General features: G+C 40.4%; 1 protein-coding gene across 1 annotated transcript; it reads right to left on the bottom strand.

The window, feature by feature from the left end:
• Window positions 1-2472: 2472 nt before the first annotated feature.
• LOC139658525 (NLR family CARD domain-containing protein 3-like) lies at window positions 2473-19206 on the bottom strand (the record flags this gene model as incomplete). The annotated part of the gene is made up of 9 exons (XM_071536653.1): window positions 2473-5748; window positions 5996-6042; window positions 6652-6825; window positions 9129-9302; window positions 15175-15348; window positions 16348-16521; window positions 16649-18449; window positions 18709-18937; window positions 19128-19206. Coding segments are annotated over 9 exons (3385 nt in total), but the record flags the coding sequence as incomplete, so codon positions are not given.
• Between the last annotated feature and the right edge of the window lie 689 nt (window positions 19207-19895).

The raw sequence follows: 19895 nt of genomic DNA, 5'->3' as shown, positions 1-19895 counted from the left end.
CCCACTCAATGCATCCCCTGGTTAGCCATTACACACAGGAAGCATATTAAAGTGTTCAAACTATACATCACTACACACAGGCACACCCACTACAACCAACGGCCTATCCAGCTTAGACTGACAGGCAGAAACCTTCAATGACGTGCAACACATGTGATTCAGAGCACACAGGGACCAATGGATCTACAGACTAAGGGCTGTGCGGTCAGCTGATAGGGTCCCCTCCCCAGCTATCCGACCACCTCCCACCTGCTGTAACGGCCTTTAAAAACTCATCGGAATACAATTAACAAACTAGAAGACGCAGACTAATCAATTAACATACAGTTTTGTTTAAAACTTTGGGCTACTTAACTCCCCCGGCTGACAAGACCCTCCCGCAGGGTCTGAGCTTTGGCGCTGGTCCGACCTGGCTCTTCAATAGCGGGAGCCCGTGGGGTGGAACCGTCGGTCCAGCGCGGAACTGGAAGCACCCGGGCACGTACAGGGAGCCTCCACACCACACTAGGGAGCGGCTGGGCACTCCTAAAACCCCCGGCCTGGCTGCGCTTTTCCTACCGCTGGAACGTCTCCCTACCTTGGCTATCTTCGCCGCCGGCAGCCCTAACCGACTGCGAACGGCACCCACCCCCCGATATGAGTGCAGAGCTCAGCTTGGCTGGGTGAACAGACCCCGTAGCGTCCACCAAGCACCACTCCCTAGAACCCTCTGCCGGGCGCCCGGCTCTGTCCTTTATTTCCCCCAGAGTCACTGACAGTGCCCGCAATCAGACGCAGGTGAGCTCAATCAATCATTAGATTGTCAATCAAGTTCAGCAGGGCCACTAAGCCCATATACCCCACATACTCACGACAGTATCATAAGTGGCCTGCTTCTACATTCTACTGTCCTCTTCCTCCACTCATTTCAGTTTAAGACATTAAAGAAACAAACTGACATGAAATCAGCATGATGCTCATTTAAAAAGAGACTTTTTCTCTGTACTGGGCTAATGTAGTTTACTTTAATATGAATAATGTAGATGTTTATTTTATTCCAATGAACGTATATCTCTCATTTTTGTCTTTTATCTTGTATAATGGTAAAAAAAGTTAGTTTCAGCTGATTTCATGTATCCTTTACCTATGTATTTATAACTAGGATCTGTGGAATAAGAAGGCCATTGTTTGCATTATCCATCATCCATCGCACGTTTCAGCACCATACCATGGTGTGTCTTTGTCTCGCTGTGTCTTCTTCTCGATCATAAACAAACATTTACATGATTAAGGTGGGGCGTCTTCTCCTGTCTTTCCTTTCTCCTTTCTCCTCCTCTATTTGCTTCACGTACATTTCACATTTGTACATTTAAATTTGTACATAAATTTGTACATTTCACAGTGCAACCCAGTCAGCAGAATAAAATGTTGGCATTGTACGTTTCTGCAAACCACGGATACGTTGAATCTCAACGTTCCTGAACCAAAAATATGTTTCATATCAACATTTCTAGATACGTGTATATCAACTTTATAGTGTTTTAACCACTCGTGGTGCTTTTGAGGCGCTTTTGGCGTTTTGAGGGAATAGAATTAGGGTAGGCTATAATAACATAAATTATATATTTTATTACACACCACGTATTTCGAGCATGTGGAACAATGAGATACATTTTTGTTCGGAATCCCCCAGCCCCCCAGTTCTCGTATATGCGCTTGTTTACGGCCTATGGCCATAATTTAATTTTCTGTGACATGCACGCATATTTCCTTCGTGGTTCCTTAATTTTATATATTGGACCTTCAAAGTGCTCTCTGAAACTAGGCCTGATACGGCTTCTGTCCCTGAAATGAGAAAATTAAAACTTTGTCGTAGAGCTAAACCAAATACATCGTTGGAAAGGTCTCGACCTGGAGAATAATTATGTCAGTATGAAGATTCTACATGGCTCCTGCTTTGAAATACTGTCCTTTGAACCTTGACCTCGGTGTATGTTTGAAGGCTTATAATTCAGCAACCAAAGGGGTTACAGACATGGGACCAACTTTTATAGAGAGCTTTTGCCCTCAGCTATCATGTGAGTATAGTTAACAACTGGGGGCGCTGTCAAATATGGGTAAAACATGGTTAAAATAAATTTTCACCCATTTAACAATTAGATATTTAAAATCTGATTGCACAAATGTGTTTACCATCCCCTTAAACTCCTCAGTGTACTCTCAATTCAGTATTTAACAAATGACGTCACACTTGAGAGACAATTTGACAATGTAAATCAGTGATGTCATACATTACATTTCCCATGATTTTGAGATGAAATGACTCACAACTTATAAAACAACAGAACAACAAATTACTGTTTTGTATTGATATTTTAAAACGGACCCAGGAAGACTAGTCTGTCGCTTGTGCGTCGACTAATGGAGATCCACAATAAACAATAAACAATAAACAGAACAACAAATTAATTTATTTTATAGTAATTAACTGCTTGTTGTAAAAGATGAAGACCAAACAATGTTCATTTAGGCAAAACCTTATTTCTGAGAAACAATTATAGAAAACTAGATAAATGTTTAGCTTGGAATGATGAGATGAGAATAAAATACCAAATAAAACAAATTTACAAAAGAAAGATATTTTGTGTGTGTAGGCACATGTATGTGGGCGTGTCCGTGTGTGTGTGCATGTTTCTGAACATGACTGACCATGGATCGTCTGTTCAAACTGAAGTGGCTGAGACAAAGTATAATATGTGAATGTAATGTTAAAACTGGCAGTTTGAAAACACTTCTGTGAAGGAGCTGTAATGAGTGTCCAAGTGATAAGTAATAATGTTAGAAACTAAAATATTTGGGAAGGCATATTTGTAAAAGCTGGGAGGTGGCAAGATTATAAATAGTATGAAGAGTAGGTGTATTTTGATTTGAAAAAACCTGAAAGTATGGAAGTGACAAGTAATAATGTTAGAAATGTATTAAAATGTAACAATAGTGAGAAGAAAAGCATAAGAAAATGTGAGAGACAGACAGAAGTATTTGAAGTAGTAGTAGCTATAGTAGTAGCTACAGAAGTAGCTGTAGTAGTAGCAGAAGTACTAGAAGTATACAGCCTCCCAACAACGTGAGAAAGAGAGAAGAGAGACACAGATACAGATAGATAGATAGATAGATAGATAGATAGATAGAGACAGAGAGATATATATAGAGAGAAAGAGAATGAAAAGTACTTAGTAGTAGTAAACTGTAGTAGTAGTAGTACCAGTAGAAGTATTAGAAGTATAAAGCCTCCCAACAACGTGAGACAGAGAAAGAGAGGAGACACAGATACAGAGAGAGAGACAGAGAGAGAGAGACAGAGAGAAAGAGAATGAAAAGTATTTATGTATATTTATTTAGTAGCAGTAAGCTGTAGCAGCAGTAGCTGTAGTAGTATAAGTAGCTGTAGTAGTAGCAGTAGAGGTATTAGAAGTATAAAGCCTCCCAACAAAGTGAAAGAGAAAGAGAGAGACAGAGAAAGAGAGGTAGTGGAGCCAGTGTAAGCAGCCGATAAGCAGGAAGAAAATATTTAGGAAGGCTTGTGTGTAAAAGCCTTGTCATGGAAATCTGTTGAAACACTGGACACATGCACAAAATAAAGACACAAGCCACTTACGACTTTGAAGATTAATGAGATTATTATTGAGTCAACAATAAGGAGACATAAGATCACACCCAAAGCTTACATCAGTATATCAGTAAGAAATTATCTGTGGTTGGTCAATGCATATTTTGATTAAGTATTTTCAACCAATTGGCACAAAGCCATGAGAGAGGGCATCCCTTGATCACGCGTCTACCACATGTGTATGTCATACATATAGTCATGTTACAGGAGACCTTCAAAACAGGGCCTCAACATCTGGTTACACTTAAATGTCTCTACCAAGGTCCCTTTGCTTCACAATATAGGTGAAAGGTAAATCAGTACAAAATGAATAAATGATAAAACTACATATTTAACTTAGTTTGCTTTCACAGCCTGAAGGTATACGGAGTACAAATGTTGAGTATAATGTATATTTTGAGTAGAATAAAACTGAAAGTAAGGAAGTGACAAGTATGAAAATATGTAAAAGACATGTTAAAATGAAGAAGACTGAAAAAAGGAGAAGTGGAGAAGACAGCAGCAGTGGAACAGAAAGTACTGTGACAGAGTGGAGCCCTAGTGTCGAACAAACGTTAATAACTCAAAAACTATACATCATATTGCTTATATATTTAGGTTACATTGTGAGTGAGAGCAGAAGTAGCTGAAGAGTTTAATATATAACATATGTATGTAATGTTAAAGTTGTGGAAGTTATTGAAGGTTAAAGGAAAAAATCTGTTCAAAAAAAGGCACACACGGTATAGCACTGGTGCCGAACAAACATCCATATCTCAAAAACTACAAATCCCATCACTTAGATATTTACATTATGAGACAGAAGAAGTATGTGAAGATTTTGATATATAAGTATGTAGAGTGAAAATTGTGGGAAGTACTACAGTTTAAATACTGCAAGTGTAAAAAAAAAAAACTGTTTAAAGTAGGCAAAATTACTGTAAAGCAGTGTGTTGAACAAACGTCTCTAACTCAAAAAGTATAAAAGCTATGCCTCTACTCACGTGCTCTAGTGTAGCTCCATAGGCTGCCATTATAAAAGTTGAAAAAAGTATAAAAAAAACATTCCGCCCATAGACTTCCATTATAAAAAGAAAGTAGAATATCTTAAAAAGTAAAAGTCAGATCACTGAGAAAAGTAATAGCACACCATTCCTAATGAAGCTGACCATTTTAAAGTTTGAATAGAGTCTCTAGGTGCAAGTATGAAGGAGTTGAAACTCGGCAAAAAACGTACAGAATAATAATAAAGAGCGAGAATATTATACCTGTGATTGCTGACTCAGCAATCACACAATGAACAACCATAACTAGATTCTGTCTGGTTTCATTTCTCATTCATTTCATTTTCACAATAAAATGTTCATGTTCTTGTACGTGTGTTGTTAAAACCCTGTTCAGTTTCACACAGAATACACTCTGTTTACACTGACTGATGGATGTTTGTTTACAGTAATCACATGAAAATACAAACATTACTATTCTCACATTAAGATGTAGGGGTGTGTGTGTGTGTGATCCTGTCCAGAGTGATCTATAATTTCAGCAGCTGTCTTTGGTCAGCAGTCTGAGTGTTTCTCTCTCCCTCCTCTATCTGAAAAGAGACACTGAGGAAACAGTCGACCAAAGCCCAAACCCAGGGTAGAGTGGTTCAGTGAATGTGGAGTGGAAGGTGTGGATGTGGATCAGTGTGTCAGAGGAAACACTGTAGAAGGACAGAGAGCCAGCAGGCCAGTCCAGATACACTGCTACTCTGTTAGAGCCAGAGGAGGAGGGGGAACATATGAGTGTTTCTCTGTTATTGTGACAGACAGAGTAACTGTTATTATAGCAGAACAGACTCCAGGACTTTTCATTCCTTCCAAGCCTGCAGTCAGCACCCTCTCCTCTCCTTCTGATTCCTCTGTAAGTCACTCCTATATAAACATCTCCTTCCCTCTCGACCTCCCAGTAACAGCGACCAGTCAGACCATTTCTACACAGCAGCTGTTTCCAGAAGTCAAATCTCTCTGGGTGATCAGGATATAGCTGCTCCTCTCTCACTGCTGACACCTTTCTGTTGTCTTCAGACAGGAGCAGCTCTCTGTGTGCTGTGTTTGGGTCCAGTGTGAGTTCACAGGCATCTGATGGAGAGAACAAGACACAATACGGCATCAGCTTCTCATCTAATACACCTGTTGTGTTTATTATTTGTTGATTTATTAACAGATTGACTTCATTTCTTCAGTTTCATGATGGCACATTTTGTCAGCCATCTCTTTTCACAGCAGGATTTGAATAAATAGATGTCACATACATGAGCTTTCTATTTAAATAGGAATTGAATGTGCTGCTTTGTTTTCATGAATATAAAACTAAATACACACTTACACTTCCTCAGGCCTGGTTTCAACATCTGCACTCCACCATGGTCCACACTGTGGGGTTAAATAAAGTCAGATCAGCATAATCTCTTTATAATGGAAACAAATAACCTTCATATCCTTGAAAAGTGTTTTTCTGATTTTCCATACGTCACTCATATCCACCATTAAACATTAAACAGTATGTGTAAGAGACATCTCTTGTTAAAATATATAAAGATTATATAGATTTATTGATTGTTTTTATTAATATTGATAATATTTAACATTTACTTGTGTAACATATAGTTTATATTGCCTTAGATTGATGCTTGTCACTCTTTAGCTAATAACTGTCAGCAGAGGAGCATCAGGTGGATTGTGCATTTACATTTTCCTTCAATAGAGAGAAGCTGTTGAGCTAGAGCACAAATTAGTTTTGACCGTGGCTTTGAACATGTCCTTTACTGTGCCTTTTTCCCCATCCCTTTGTTTGATTAAGTAAATGGTAAAACAAAGACTGTGGAGTGAAGGGCCTTTTTTAGAGTCACGAATCAACAGTTTAAGTGAGCTTGATACATCAAGAATCAAGAAAGCTGAACTTTCAGTGTTTCTCATCTTCTCACTGTCACAGAGAAAATGTGTGTGACTCTCAGCCTTCTAGCAGACATTGCCTCTCCATACCTGAGAGAGTCCAGTCTCCAGTGTGGATCCTCCAGACCAGCAGAGAGCAGCTTCTTTCCTGAGGCTCCTGGATGATTGTAGCTCAGGTCCAGCTCTCTCAGATGGGAGGGGTTGGAGCTCAGAGCTGAGGCCAGAGAAGCACAGCCTTCCTCTGAGAGCAGACAGCCTGACAGCCTGTACACACACACACACACACACACAAAACAAGGTACATAGGTAGATGTTTTTTAGTATACAGCTGTGAAAATACTTGTGACAATGCAGTCAAATTCTGGCAAAAAGTGTAACTGTCTCAGATGCAAACAGTTGACCCAGTGATCGGCTCCATAGGCAGATTATGAGACAAAGGGCCCCTGGGCACCAGTGTTGGGCGGTAACGCATCAGGCTACTTATTGACACGTTACAGTAATGTGATTACTTTTTCAGTAACAGTAGTGTAAGGGATTACAATTTAATTACATTACAGTTTTTAATCCCAGTAACGCTCCGTTACTGCGTTACTTAAACCTGAACCTCTGTCAACGTTTTCTGTTCTCTCCTTTGAAATTTTCAAAGGTTTTTTGTTTTTTCAAATCCCTGTTTGTTTTTTCGTCATATCTTCAGGACATGCAGCAGGTTTACGTCGCTACTCGCTAAAAAAGCAAAACAAAAGGGTGGGTGGTGGAGGGACACAGACTTTCAGCAGCTGGAAGTTTTCCCATTACTTTGAATTTATCTCAGTCAAGGATGCAAAGAACATTATCGTCCATTGTAAACTTTGTGTGGCAGCAAAACTCTTTCCACAGCGCAAAACACAACATCCAGTTTATCAAAGCATCTGATACACAACACAGCAATGTCAATGAAACTCAGGGAAAAACAACCTGACAAGGAGCCTCCACTGCCAACAACAAACACACTCCTACTAAACAACAGATCTGGATTTCAGAGCAGGACGCTGGTGGACAAACAGCTACTCAGCAGGAGAAGAAGTGGTGGATTATTTGAGGTCAGGAGGATCTGGGATTGAGACCCTCAACCAGTTCTCAAACATCCAAAACATTTACATGAAGTACAAAACCCCAACCCCATTTAGCGCCTGTCGAGCGGCTGTTCAGTTCAGGAAGTTTGCTGCTCACCTAGGACCCACCACGTAGGAATTCCTACATTATGGCTATAATAAATCAATAAATATAAATAAATAAACATACAGCTGTTTTTTTTTTAATTCAAACAAGTCATTACGTTAAGGGACTAGTAACATGGGCCCTTTAGTAATCTAGTAGTTAGTAGTTATCTAACGGCAGCCACAGGAACTACAACAACATCGGCAGACGTGTCCCAAGGAGGTTCTCCTCCACCAGTCACACAGCCCAGCTCCACCCTCTCTCACCCCTCCTGTCCCACTGAGCTACGGTGGTCTGAAACTGACAAAGTATGAACTGCTGTTTTAACGGCACCTAGGCAAGTAGTGTTAAAGTTCAGCATGTCAAGTGAAGAGGAAACATATCCCATTGTAAACTGTTACAAATGTTTAAAACATCCCACAGAGTTACAGAACTATCATGAAGTCAAGTAACATGGAATCAACAGATAGCGATGCTCTGTTATCAGCTAACCCAGAGGTCTAGCAGCTCAAGCTAGCTAACGCTAACCAACCACATCCTTTAGCCGCTTACTAGCAACATCGTGTCATCATATTGCTTGACAGATATTTATGTGCAGTGAAGTCATTCAGTAGTGCCGCTGCTGCTGAAAATCCGCTAGATATTTTTTTTCATCAAATGTATTTCTGCCGAGACGCATCTTTATGGTAGAAATGACAATTAGCGACATGTGGTCGTGGAAAAAGCGCCAACGCCCCCGCACTGTCAGAAAGAAATACAGGGGAAACACTGGAGCTAAAGTTTGCCATGTGGCCCGTGGCTGACTTTAGCTACATCATAAGTAGTTTACCTGTCCAATAATCACAAGGCCAACTCCACATCGCTCTTGTTTTCAGAGTCCAAGCTCCTCCACCTCCGCTGCAATATTCACTCTGGTTTTGGAGCAGCTTTCTTACTACGGGCTGTCAGGCTTTTTAAGCTTACTGCAGTTCGTTCTGCCATGGTTGCACAAATGAAACTGAGTCCCAACCTCAAGCGGGGCGTGGATCATCTCCACCGAAACAGAGTATGGGACTGGACTGCTTGTTTAGGTAACATTGAGGAAACAGTGGAGTGACTGGCATTGATCAACAACACTTGCAAACCCCCTCTGATATATTATAGTTATTTTGTGCAACAAGCCAGTAAAATATTACTCAGTATTGCTAAAATGATAAAGGTCTTAATTTTCGCAACATTGTTTTTTTTATGACCCGCGGATACCCTGCTGCATGTAAAGCAGGATTTAAATCTGTTGAACAGATTGAAGAATCCTGACCTGAGAGACTGTTTGAGAGCACAGACCTTAGTTTGGAGAAATGTGTCAAATAATTAAAAAAAACTGTTCTTACCTGAGAGTCTCCAGTCTACAGTGTGGACTCTCCAGTCCAGCAGAGAGCAGCTTCACTCCTGAATCCTGCAGGTCGTTGTTACTCAGGTCCAGCTCTTTCAGACTAGAGGACTGGGAGCTGAGAACTGATGACAACTCCTGACAGCATTTCTCTGTGAGTTTGGTTTGATTCAACCTGACAAAATTAATAGAAACATTTTCCATTATATTTTATCTTTCCAGAGCGACTCACTGTCAGTGAGCAGGAAGGGCTCAGTACCTTATTCAAGTTCATTTGGACAGGAAACATTTTGTTTCAGAGCTCAAATATGATGCTCTAACTCTGTCCATCCTTTTAATAGAATTAAAAGAACAGAGTAGTAACGCTAGCAAGAGGAATACAACACAATACATTTTTATCATACAGGGTTTAAACCATACAAAATGATTTTGTTTGATCAATGCAGAAAATGTATATGACCACTGTGGCATCCCAGGGGGAACTAAGAGAGAGGAGCCCAAAAGCAGACAAGGGGTTCAGTACCAAGGCCAGTACCGCAGGCTTCCCCTGGGACAGGTATGCTGCAGAATCAAAAAAAGGAAGGATGTCCGCACAACCAAATGAGGGTGTTTTCATACTTGGTCCCTTTAAGCCCTCCAAACGAACTCAGAGCGATTAGTCAGCATGTTTTGCGCATATGTGAACACTCCAAAAGAACTCAGACCCCTCTGAAACGAACCGTACTCAGACCTCCTCGGGAGGTGGCCTGAGTGTGGTTCGCTTCAAGTCCGCGTTGCGGTTCGCTTACCCTGTGCATTGTGAACACAAAGCGCTCCAGGTTCGCTTGGCTCTTTGCCATTGTATTTTAGCCCTCTAGGCTTGCCGTAGACAAATCACATGCTATTGCGCCGGGACACTCGAAAAAACAAATAGATGTAACCATGGCAACCATGGTAACGCTAGCAAGACTAGTGGACGAGGAGTAGTTTGATCTGAGGATGGAACTACTGCACTTCTCCAGATATGGAACGAAGAACACATCAAACGGCAACTGTCTACAACACAGAAACACTGAGGTTTTCCTCCAATTTTCAGTTCATATGAAAGTGAGGGGCTTCATTAGGACCGCACTGCAGTGCTGTGTGAAAGTAAAAAAAAAAAAAAACTACGTCAAAAGTACTTTACCACATGTGATCAAATGAGAAAAAGCGGAGAATCTTCTGAAATAAAAGACACATCTCTCTCTCTCTCTCTCCCTCCCCCCCTCTCTCTCTCTCTCCCTCTCTGTAATTATAAGTCATAGACACAGACCCCGTAATCTCTCTGTAACATACAGGAATCTAAACAATTTATTACTGGTTCGGACTCCAATTATCAGTCCCCCACAAAGCCATGCACCTCGAACAATAAAAATGGCTTTATTAAACGTCAGGTCGCTAACGAATAAGTCATTTTTAGTTAATGATCTTATAAGTACACATAACCTAGACTTCACTCTACTGACCGAGACCTGGCTGGATAGAAATGGCGCAGTCGCGCTCATTGAGACTGCACCTCCTAACTTCAAGTTCATCCATACCACTAGATCTGATAAGAGGGGCGGTGGAATAGCTACTGTCTTCTCTGATATATATAGCTGCAAGGAAATCTCCCTCTGGGAATTCACGTCTTTTGAATACCTTGCTGTATCTATACACTGTAGTGCTGCGATTTTAATAATTACTGTCTATCGGCCACCAAAATCTAAATGTGGCTTTCTTGATGAACTCTCTGAGCTACTGTCCAAGGTCTCCACTGACTACGATTGTTTAATTATCTCAGGTGATTTTAATATTCACGTTGACAATCAAACAGACCCTGATGCCAGAAACTTAATTAGCCTACTGGAGGCATTTGACCTCACTCAGCATGTTTCTGGCCCCACCCACAATAAGGGGCATACTCTGGACTTGGTCATATCATATTTTTTGATGTGTCTGCTTTTCCTGTACAACAGAAGAGTACTCGAACAATCAAAAAACGTACCATTGATAATAATACAATTGAAACCTTTAAGAAAACTGTAAATGAGTTACCATTGTTCATGGCATCACCAACTGAGGATCCTGTGAACAACTTCAACTCAAAAGTACGAAATATCATTGACAGCATTGCACCTGTTAAAACTAAAAACATAAAAAAACAAAAAGCCCCCTGGAGAAATGGAGTGGTTGTTAGGCAGTTTAAGAGAAAGTGTCGCCAGGCAGAATGACAGTGGAGAAAGACAAAACTTCAGGTTCACTATGAAATCTACAAGGATAGACTGAGTTACTACAACAAAGAAATTAAACAGGCCAGAGAATCCTTCTTCTCTAAAATCATTAATGAAAATATCAACAATAGTAAAGTGCTCTTCTCTACTGTTGATCGACTTATTAATCCACCATGTCCAACCCCATCAGAGATGCTGTCCACTAAAAAATGTGAGCAATTCGCCACATTCTTCAATAACAAAATTATTGCCATCAGACAGAACATTACTGCCTCAAGTTCTATAAATGAACCTACCCTCCAGTTCTCCAGGAATATTACTTATGCCATGTCTCATTTTGACCCTCTAGACCTACAACAACTAGACAATTTTGTTGGGCAGCTCAGGTCCTCCACCTGCTGCTTGGATCCTCTCCCTACCACATTTTTTAAAACTGTTTTTGACTGCTTAGCACCTGAGGTATTGGAAATGATTAACTGCTCTCTTCAGTCAGGTACATTTCCTGCAGCGCTTAAAACAGCTGTCATTAAACCACTTCTGAAGAAGAGTAACCTTGATGCAACAGTTATTGCTAACTACAGGCCCATCTCCAACTTACCTTTCCTCAGCAAAATACTTGAAAAAACAGTTTATTCTCAGCTTAATAATTATCTAACATCAAACAGCCTTCTAGACACTTATCAATCTGGTTTTCGATCCCACCATAGGTTCTAAACTGGTTCAGATCCTACCTACAGGATAGGCAGTTCTTTGTGTCCATTGGTGACTTTGCCTCGGAAAGAGTGAGTATTATGTGTGGAGTACCCCAAGGTTCGATTCTTGGACCACTACTGTTTAATCTCTATATGCTCCCACTCGCACATGTCATACAGAAACACAAAATAAACTACCATAATTATGCAGATGATTCACAACTGTACATATCCCTATCCCACGAGGACCTAGATCCCATACATTCCCTAACTCAGTGTATTGATGATATTAATCTATGGATGTCACAGAACTTTTTACAACTGAACAAAGACAAAACAGAAATACTCATCTTTGGTGCAAAGGCTCAGAGACAGAAAATTGCAGCTCATCTCAGTTCTCTGTCTCTGGAGAGCAAAAGTGAAGCTAGAAATCTGGGTGTAATCATAGACGGCGATCTAAATTTTAAGAGCCATATCAATCAACTCACAAGATCAGCCTTCTACCATCTAAAAAACATTTCAAAACTGAGGGGCTTTCTATCAAAATCAGACTCTGAGAAATTAATTCATGCATTTATAACAAGTAGACTTGACTACTGTAATGGTCTTTTCACCGGCCTCCCGAAATCAGCTGTGCGGCGACTACAGTTAATTCAAAATGCAGCTGCACGCGTTCTCACCGGAACTAAAAAGTCTGAACACATTACACCGGTTCTTAGATCCCTGCATTGGCTCCCTGTCAAAACTAGAATCGATTTTAAAATTCTACTACTTGTTTACAAAGCTCTAAATGGCCTTGCACCTCAGTATATAACAGACATGCTAATTAGATACAAACCAGCAAGAACTCTCAGGTCCACAGGCAGCGGTCTTTTAACCATCCCTCGTACTAACTCCAAAGCAGGGGATGCTGCCTTTTGTATTTATGCCCCAAGTAGATGGAACGCCCTGCCTGAGGACCTGAGAGAGGCCCCGACACTGAACACCTTTAAAACCAGGTTAAAAACCTTTCTTTTCACAACAATCTATGGCTAAGTTCTTAATGTGTATGTGTGTGTGTGTGTGTGTGTGTGTGTGAGTCTGTGTGTGAGTGTTTTGTATATTTTGACATTGGCATATTCTGCACTGATTCTTGTGTAACTGCACTAACACTTGTTGATGCATATTGCATATGCATACTGTATTGTCTTTTTATGTAAAGCACATCGTGTTGCCCTGTGTATGAAATGTGCTGTATAAATAAATTTGACTTTGACTTGACTTGACTCTCAATGTATTTAATCTACTTTTATTGGCATGAAGTACAATTGATTATGTCAGAGGTTTTGTGATAAACGAGGATGATGGTAAAAGTAATAAATGAATAGCAAATAAGTAATAACAGTAGGCTAATAATAATACATAACAGTAAATACATAGGCTACATAGCAGTAAAGGTCTGAGCTCCAGAGGAACTACTATAGTGTGAACAGAAAGAGGACTGAGGCCCCATCAGAGCTGAAGTGAACCAGAAAGAGAACTGAGTCCTCTTTCAAATGAACTGACAATGTGAACGCAAAAAGAACTGAGTCCCTTTTCTGTTGGTCCACTTTTTGGTCCACTTTAAGAGGACTGAGTTCGGTTCGTTTAAAGAGGACTATATGTGAAAACACCCTGAATTACAAAAGTTTATTATATGCACATCAGCAAGCTGAGAAACGAACGTGTTTCAGCACTAAGCCTTCATCAACGCTTCCACTCCCATGGGGAAGTGACCCATATTTATAGACAATTCCCAATATTCATATATTAGCAACCATGTAATAAATTAAGATGAACAGTAACAATATAATATAGAACAGCAAATATATAGAGAAAATACAATATCCAACAACAAAATACATTAGAAGATAATAAAAAAAAGATGAAAAGAAAAAAAAAGCTCCTCAAGTTAGAAACGCTCACTTTACAAAAAACAATTTAGCAGTAATTCTTCATTGAGAGCCCTTGGACACTCTCTGTAGAGAGTGGATCCAAAAGGCCTCTCTTTGTAGCAGAAACCAGTCTTTGTCACCCCCTCTCCTTAAAGGTTTTACCACTTCCACACCTTGGAATCTCAGTCTGCATACTTCATGGCCAGTGGCATTAAAATGTCTAGCCACCAGAGATTTTTCATCATGATTTCTGATATTGCTTTGTGTTCAGATATTCTGATTTTCAACTCCCTTCTGGTTTTACCAACATAGTAGAAGCCACATGGACATTTAAGTATGTATACAACATACTTGGTGTTACATGAAAACCTGCCTCTTACTTTTATTTTTCTGCCAGTATGTGGGTGTAGAAAGAAATCCCCATTTATCATGGCATTACAGTTGTGGCAAGGAAAGTTACCAGAGGGAGGAGAAGATCAGAAGTGCTGAGGTGGTATATAAGTGTCATTTTTTACCAGTGTGTCTCTCAGATTATTGGCACGCTTATTGGTGAATCTAGCTGGGGAGAGAAAGCAGTAATTTCTATACCCAGTTGAATGGTGACCCCACCATCAGATTTCGTAATGAAATTAAGAGTACACTTGATAGAGCATTGGCTGACCAGCTGGTTGTGCGGACATCCCTCCTTTTTTTGAATCTGTATGCACAAGAGTCTGCACCCTAAAGACAACAAGAAGAGTTTGGAGTTGAGCGAGCTATTTCTTCCTTTTGTTACAGGTATGCTACATTCCATTGTACTTGGAACTCGGGGAAAAACACGACTTCCAACTTGGAAAATTGCAACAGAACAGTCGTTGAAGTCAGAGCTCCCAGAAGGAAATTCGAGCAAGACTTTCCGACTGGTAGCTCTGTTCGCCGACATCAACACACCTGATGTCACAGCAGTATGGCGGCGCTTATGGTGAAAGGTAAACTGAATTCTAATAGAATTTTAATAGAATTAAAAGGAACGGAGTAGAAAAGAAGAGAAATACAACACAATACATTTTTATAATACAGGGTTTAAACCATACAAAATGATTTTGTTTGATCAATTCAAAAAATATAAAAAATAATAATACAAAAAAAAAACAGAATACAAAGACATAAATCAGCATGCAGGTAACAGTTGCAACATATTGTTACACAAAAGCATCATAACCTGATCTTACCTGAGAGTTTCCAGTCTGCAGTGTGGACTCTCCAGTCCAGCAGAGAGCAGCTTCACTCCTGAATCCTGCAGGTCATTGTTACTCAGGTTCAGCTCTCTCAGACTAGAGGACTGGGAGCTGAGAACTGAGGCCAGAGCTTCACAGCATCTCTCTGACAGCTGACAGACACTCAGCCTTAATGGACATGAACAGAAATACAAATTTTATTCTCTTATATTTTAATGTCAATGTTGTCTGTGTTTTTTCTTTCAGATTACTACTAATAATAATGATAAACTTTATCTAAAAGCAGAGGTTAGAGGTAGTGTACTTTGCATGGTGCTGTAGCTCACTGAGCTGAGTGTAGCACTAACAAAGCCAGGGATGCTGGTTTGATTCCCACTGGAGTCACCAATGATAAAAATGTATTCACACATGGTACTGTAAGGTGATTAATACATCCACCAAATGGTACATGCTATGTTATGCTTTACAAAAAGCCATAAAGAAGAATAGTGAGATATATAAAGCAGATTTAAAGTGTTTTAACAGATGAGCCTAATCCCTCAGGAAGGCATTCCACAGTCTAGAGGCCCTGATGGGAAAAGTGTTTTCACCTTCAGTCTTGAGTCTAGACTGAGGGAAAGTAAGAAGGACCTGAAGATCTCAGCTTGCTATCCGGCTCACAGGGAACTAAGAGCTCTGCAGTGAAACTCATGGACAAAACTAGCCATGCTATAAATCAGTGAAATCTTAATATTAAATCTGTATCTTAGTGGTAACCAGTAGAGAGATGGTACAAATGGGGATATATGATCTCTGTTTAACACTAGTTAAAATCCTAGCGGATCTATTCTGAACAAGCTGGAGATGTGACAGTGAATTATGAGACAGGAATAGAGAGAAGTGCAGTAATCTAAATTACATGATATCAGAGCATGACTGATCTTCTCTAAATCCTTCATGTGCATGGCTGTGTATTTGAATTTGAATAAAACAAGTGCTGGAAAATGTCCAAACTTTCTGTAAAGTTAAATTAAAATTGAAGATGCCGATGTAAAATGGCTCTGAAATCCTGATGTAAAACTGGCAGAGTCACACTCTGCAGATTCAGGAATCCTGACTGTTTGAGAGCATGGACCATAGTTAGAAAATGTGTCAAATCAATTGAAATAAACTGTCAACTGATCTTACCTGAGACTTTCCAGTCTGCAGTGTGGACTCTCCAGTCCAGCAGAGAGCAGCTTCACTCCTGAATCCTGCAGGTCATTGTTACTCAGGTCCAGCTCTCTCAGACTAGAGGACTGGGAGCTGAGAACTGAGGCCAGAGCTTCACAGCTTCTCTCTGACAGCTTACAGTCATTCAGCCTGAAGGAGAATTAGTGAAAAAGACAAACAATAACTTAAAAAAAACTTTAAAAAATATTCATTTTTTTTCCTCTCTATAAATATTAGATTTAGTAAATTGAATCTATCCAGTTTTCTATGCACTTACAAAGATTTATTGGAGGCTTTGACCACTGGCAGCAGCCTCAGAAGAGTCTCCTCTGAAGCAGAGTATTTCTTCAGGTCAAACACGTCTAGCTCTTCTTCTGATGACAGTAATATGAAGACCAGAGCCGACCACTGAGCAGGGGAGAGTTTCTTTCTGGAGAGACTTCCTGAACTCAGGTGCTGTTGGATCTCCTTCACTAGAGAACGGTCATTCAGCTCATTCAGACAGTGGAACAGATTGATGCTTCTCTCTGGAGAGGGATTCTTCTTGATCTTCTGCTTGATGTACTGGACTGTATCCTGATTGGTCTGTGAGCTCCTTCCTGTCTTTTCCAGAAGGCCTCGTAGGAGAGTCTGATTGGTTTGCAGTGAAAGGCCCAGGAGGAAGCGGAGGAACACGTCCAGGTGTCCATTTGGACTCTGTAAGGCCTTGTCCACAGCACTCTGGTAGAGGTGACTTACCTGAGATTTGTCTCTTGGTTGAGATGTTGTGGAGGTTGATTGTGGTTCTGACAGCAGATTGACACCAGAGTCGATGAATGAAAGGATGACATAAACAGCAGCCAGAAACTCCTGAATGCTCAGATGGACAAAGCAGAACACCTTGTCCTGGTACAGCCCACGCTCCTCTTTAAAGATCTGTGTGAACACTCCTGAGTACACTGAGGCTGCTCTGATATCAATGCCACAGTCTGTCAGGTCTGCTTCATAGAAGATCAGGTTGCCTTTCTCCAGCTGCTCAAAAGCCAGTTTTCCCAGAGAGAGAATCATCTTCCTGCTCTCTGTATTCCAGTGTGGATCTGTCTCAGCTCTCCCATGATACTTGACATTCCCTAGTTTGGACTGAACCACCAGGAAGTGGATGTACATCTCAGTCAGGGTCTTGGGCAGGTCTCCTCTGTCACTGGTTTTCAACACATGCTCCAGAACTGTAGCAGTGATCCAGCAGAAGACTGGGACGTGGCACATGTTGTGGAGGCTTTGTGAAGTCTTGATGTGGGAGATGATTCTGCTGGCCTGCTCCTCATCTCTGAATCTCTTCCTGAAGTACTCCTCCTTCTGTGGGTCAGTGAAGCCTCTCACCTCTGTCACCATGTCAACGCACTCAGGAGGGATCTGATCAGCTGCTGCAGGTCGTGTGGTTATCCAGAGGCGAGCAGAGGGAAGCAGTTTCCCCTTGATGAGGTTTGTCAGCAGCACGTCCACTGAGGTTAACTCTTTAACATTAGTCAGGATCTTGTTCTTCTGGAAGTCTAGAGGAAGTCGACACTCATCCAGACCGTCAAAGATGAACACAACCTGGAACTTGTCAAACCTGCAGATTCCTGATTCTTTGGTGTCATTAAAGAAGTGATGAAGAAGTTTCACCAAGCTGTACTTTTTCTCTTTCAGCAGATTCAGCTCTCGGAAAGTCAGTGGAAATATGAACTGTATATCCTGGTTGGCTTTGTCTTCAGCCCAATCCAGAGTGAACTTCTGTGTTAAGACTGTTTTCCCAATGCCAGCCACTCCCTTTGTCATCAGTGTTCTGGTTGGTTTGTCTCTTCCAGGTAAGGGCTTAAAGATGTCTTCACATTTGATTGTTGTTTCTGGTCTCGCTGGTTTCCTGGATGCTGCTTCAATCTGTCTGACCTCATGTTCATCATTGACCTCTCCACTCCCTCCCTCTGTGATGTAAAGCTCTGTGTAGATCTGCTTCAGAAGTGCTGGGTTTCCTGCTTTAGCAATCCCCTCAAACACACACTGAACCTTGTCCTTCAGATTAGATTTGAGTTGATGTTGGCAGATGGGAGCAAACGTTTCTGAATGAACAAACAACAAATAGAATCAATGAGTGGATTTCAGTGTGGATGTATATATTTTCCCACTCCATGATATCTATTCACCTCATCAGTGGTGGACAAACATGTTCTGACTGTGTGTGAAGCCCAGAAGAATTGTATAGATCTGATGCAGATATTTGTACAGCATTATTTAAAGCAGAGTTTGGAAATGTAAACATCTCTCATTTTCCCACCATTTCCTCTTTCCATCATGTTAAACCTGTTAAAAGCCTCTTACTGCTCTGCAGAGAGTCAGCCAGCTCCTCCTGCTTCATTCTCCTCAGGAAGTGCAGTGTGATCTCCAGAAACGCCTCTCTGCTGCTCCTCCTCTGCTCTTCCTCCTCACCCTCCACCACCTCCTCATCCTCCCTCTGCTTCTCTGAGCATTCTGGGTAATCTGGACTCAGAATCCTCTGGATCCTTTTCAGCTCATTCTTCATAAAAGTGGCAATGTTCTCCTCAAGAAGCTGGAACAGAATATTATATAAATTCAAAATTCATATATAGAAATCATGGAACACAACATCACATCCATCTTGCATGGTTTGAAAGCCCACTGGTCTAAAGAGAGCAGCATGGAGACTATGACCGGTTGGAATGGTTGTTTTGCATTTTCTTTGCAGCTGAAGTAAAAGGTGTTGTTGTACATTTACACACCATAAATATGGAGTCCAGGTCTGTTTGATGCTCCTGAGCAGACTGACCACTGGGAACCTCTTTCCTTTGATGGTGAACTCTGTGGAGAAAACATTAAGTATTAGGTCTCCAGATATCAACACACACACACACACAGGTTGTTAAAGGTGTTGTGTTCTGTCATGATGAATCCTGGCAAAAACACAAGGTGAACTGCACTGTAAATGTTGGCGTGGCTTTCCCAAAGCATGTCCTAGCACTATCTTGAAGTCATTCTTTAAGACATTTGTTCATTTGAGAAGGCTTTCCCGAACTTTATTTGTGTAACACTTTTCTAACGTTTACAATAATAATAATAATAATAATAATAAACTTTATTTGTATAGCACCTTTATACAAGAAATGCAGCTCAAAGTGCTTTACAACAAAGAAATTACATACATGAAAATAGACATAGAATGAGCATAACATAAAATGGAAAATAAAACCCACTGAATAATAATAAAAAATAAAGTCAAATAAAATAAAGAGTACATAGAATAATTAAAATCAAGTAAAACACAACATTTTAAAAGAAGTGCAGCAGTGCATAAGTGCGAAGCAAAGTGTAAAAAAATAATAATAATAATAATAATAATAAATAATAATAATAATAATAATAAATAAATAAAAAAAGTTTAAGGCCTGTATCAGGAAAGTCGTAGCTATTAAAGGCTAAAGGGAAGAGATAAGATTTTAGCTTTCTTTTAAAAATACTTGAGCTGGCTTCCCTGATATCTATAGGCAGAG

The sequence above is a fragment of the Centroberyx affinis genome, unplaced genomic scaffold, assembly GCF_046629955.1.
Source record: "Centroberyx affinis isolate AG114_WGS23_722 - 3 ecotype Tasmania unplaced genomic scaffold, CSIRO-AGI_Caff_v1 ptg002923l_1, whole genome shotgun sequence".
In the NCBI taxonomy this organism is placed as follows: Eukaryota; Metazoa; Chordata; class Actinopteri; order Beryciformes; family Berycidae; genus Centroberyx; species Centroberyx affinis.
The sequence above is the reverse complement of the archived record's forward strand: the minus strand, read 5'-3'. Positions and strand labels throughout refer to the sequence as shown.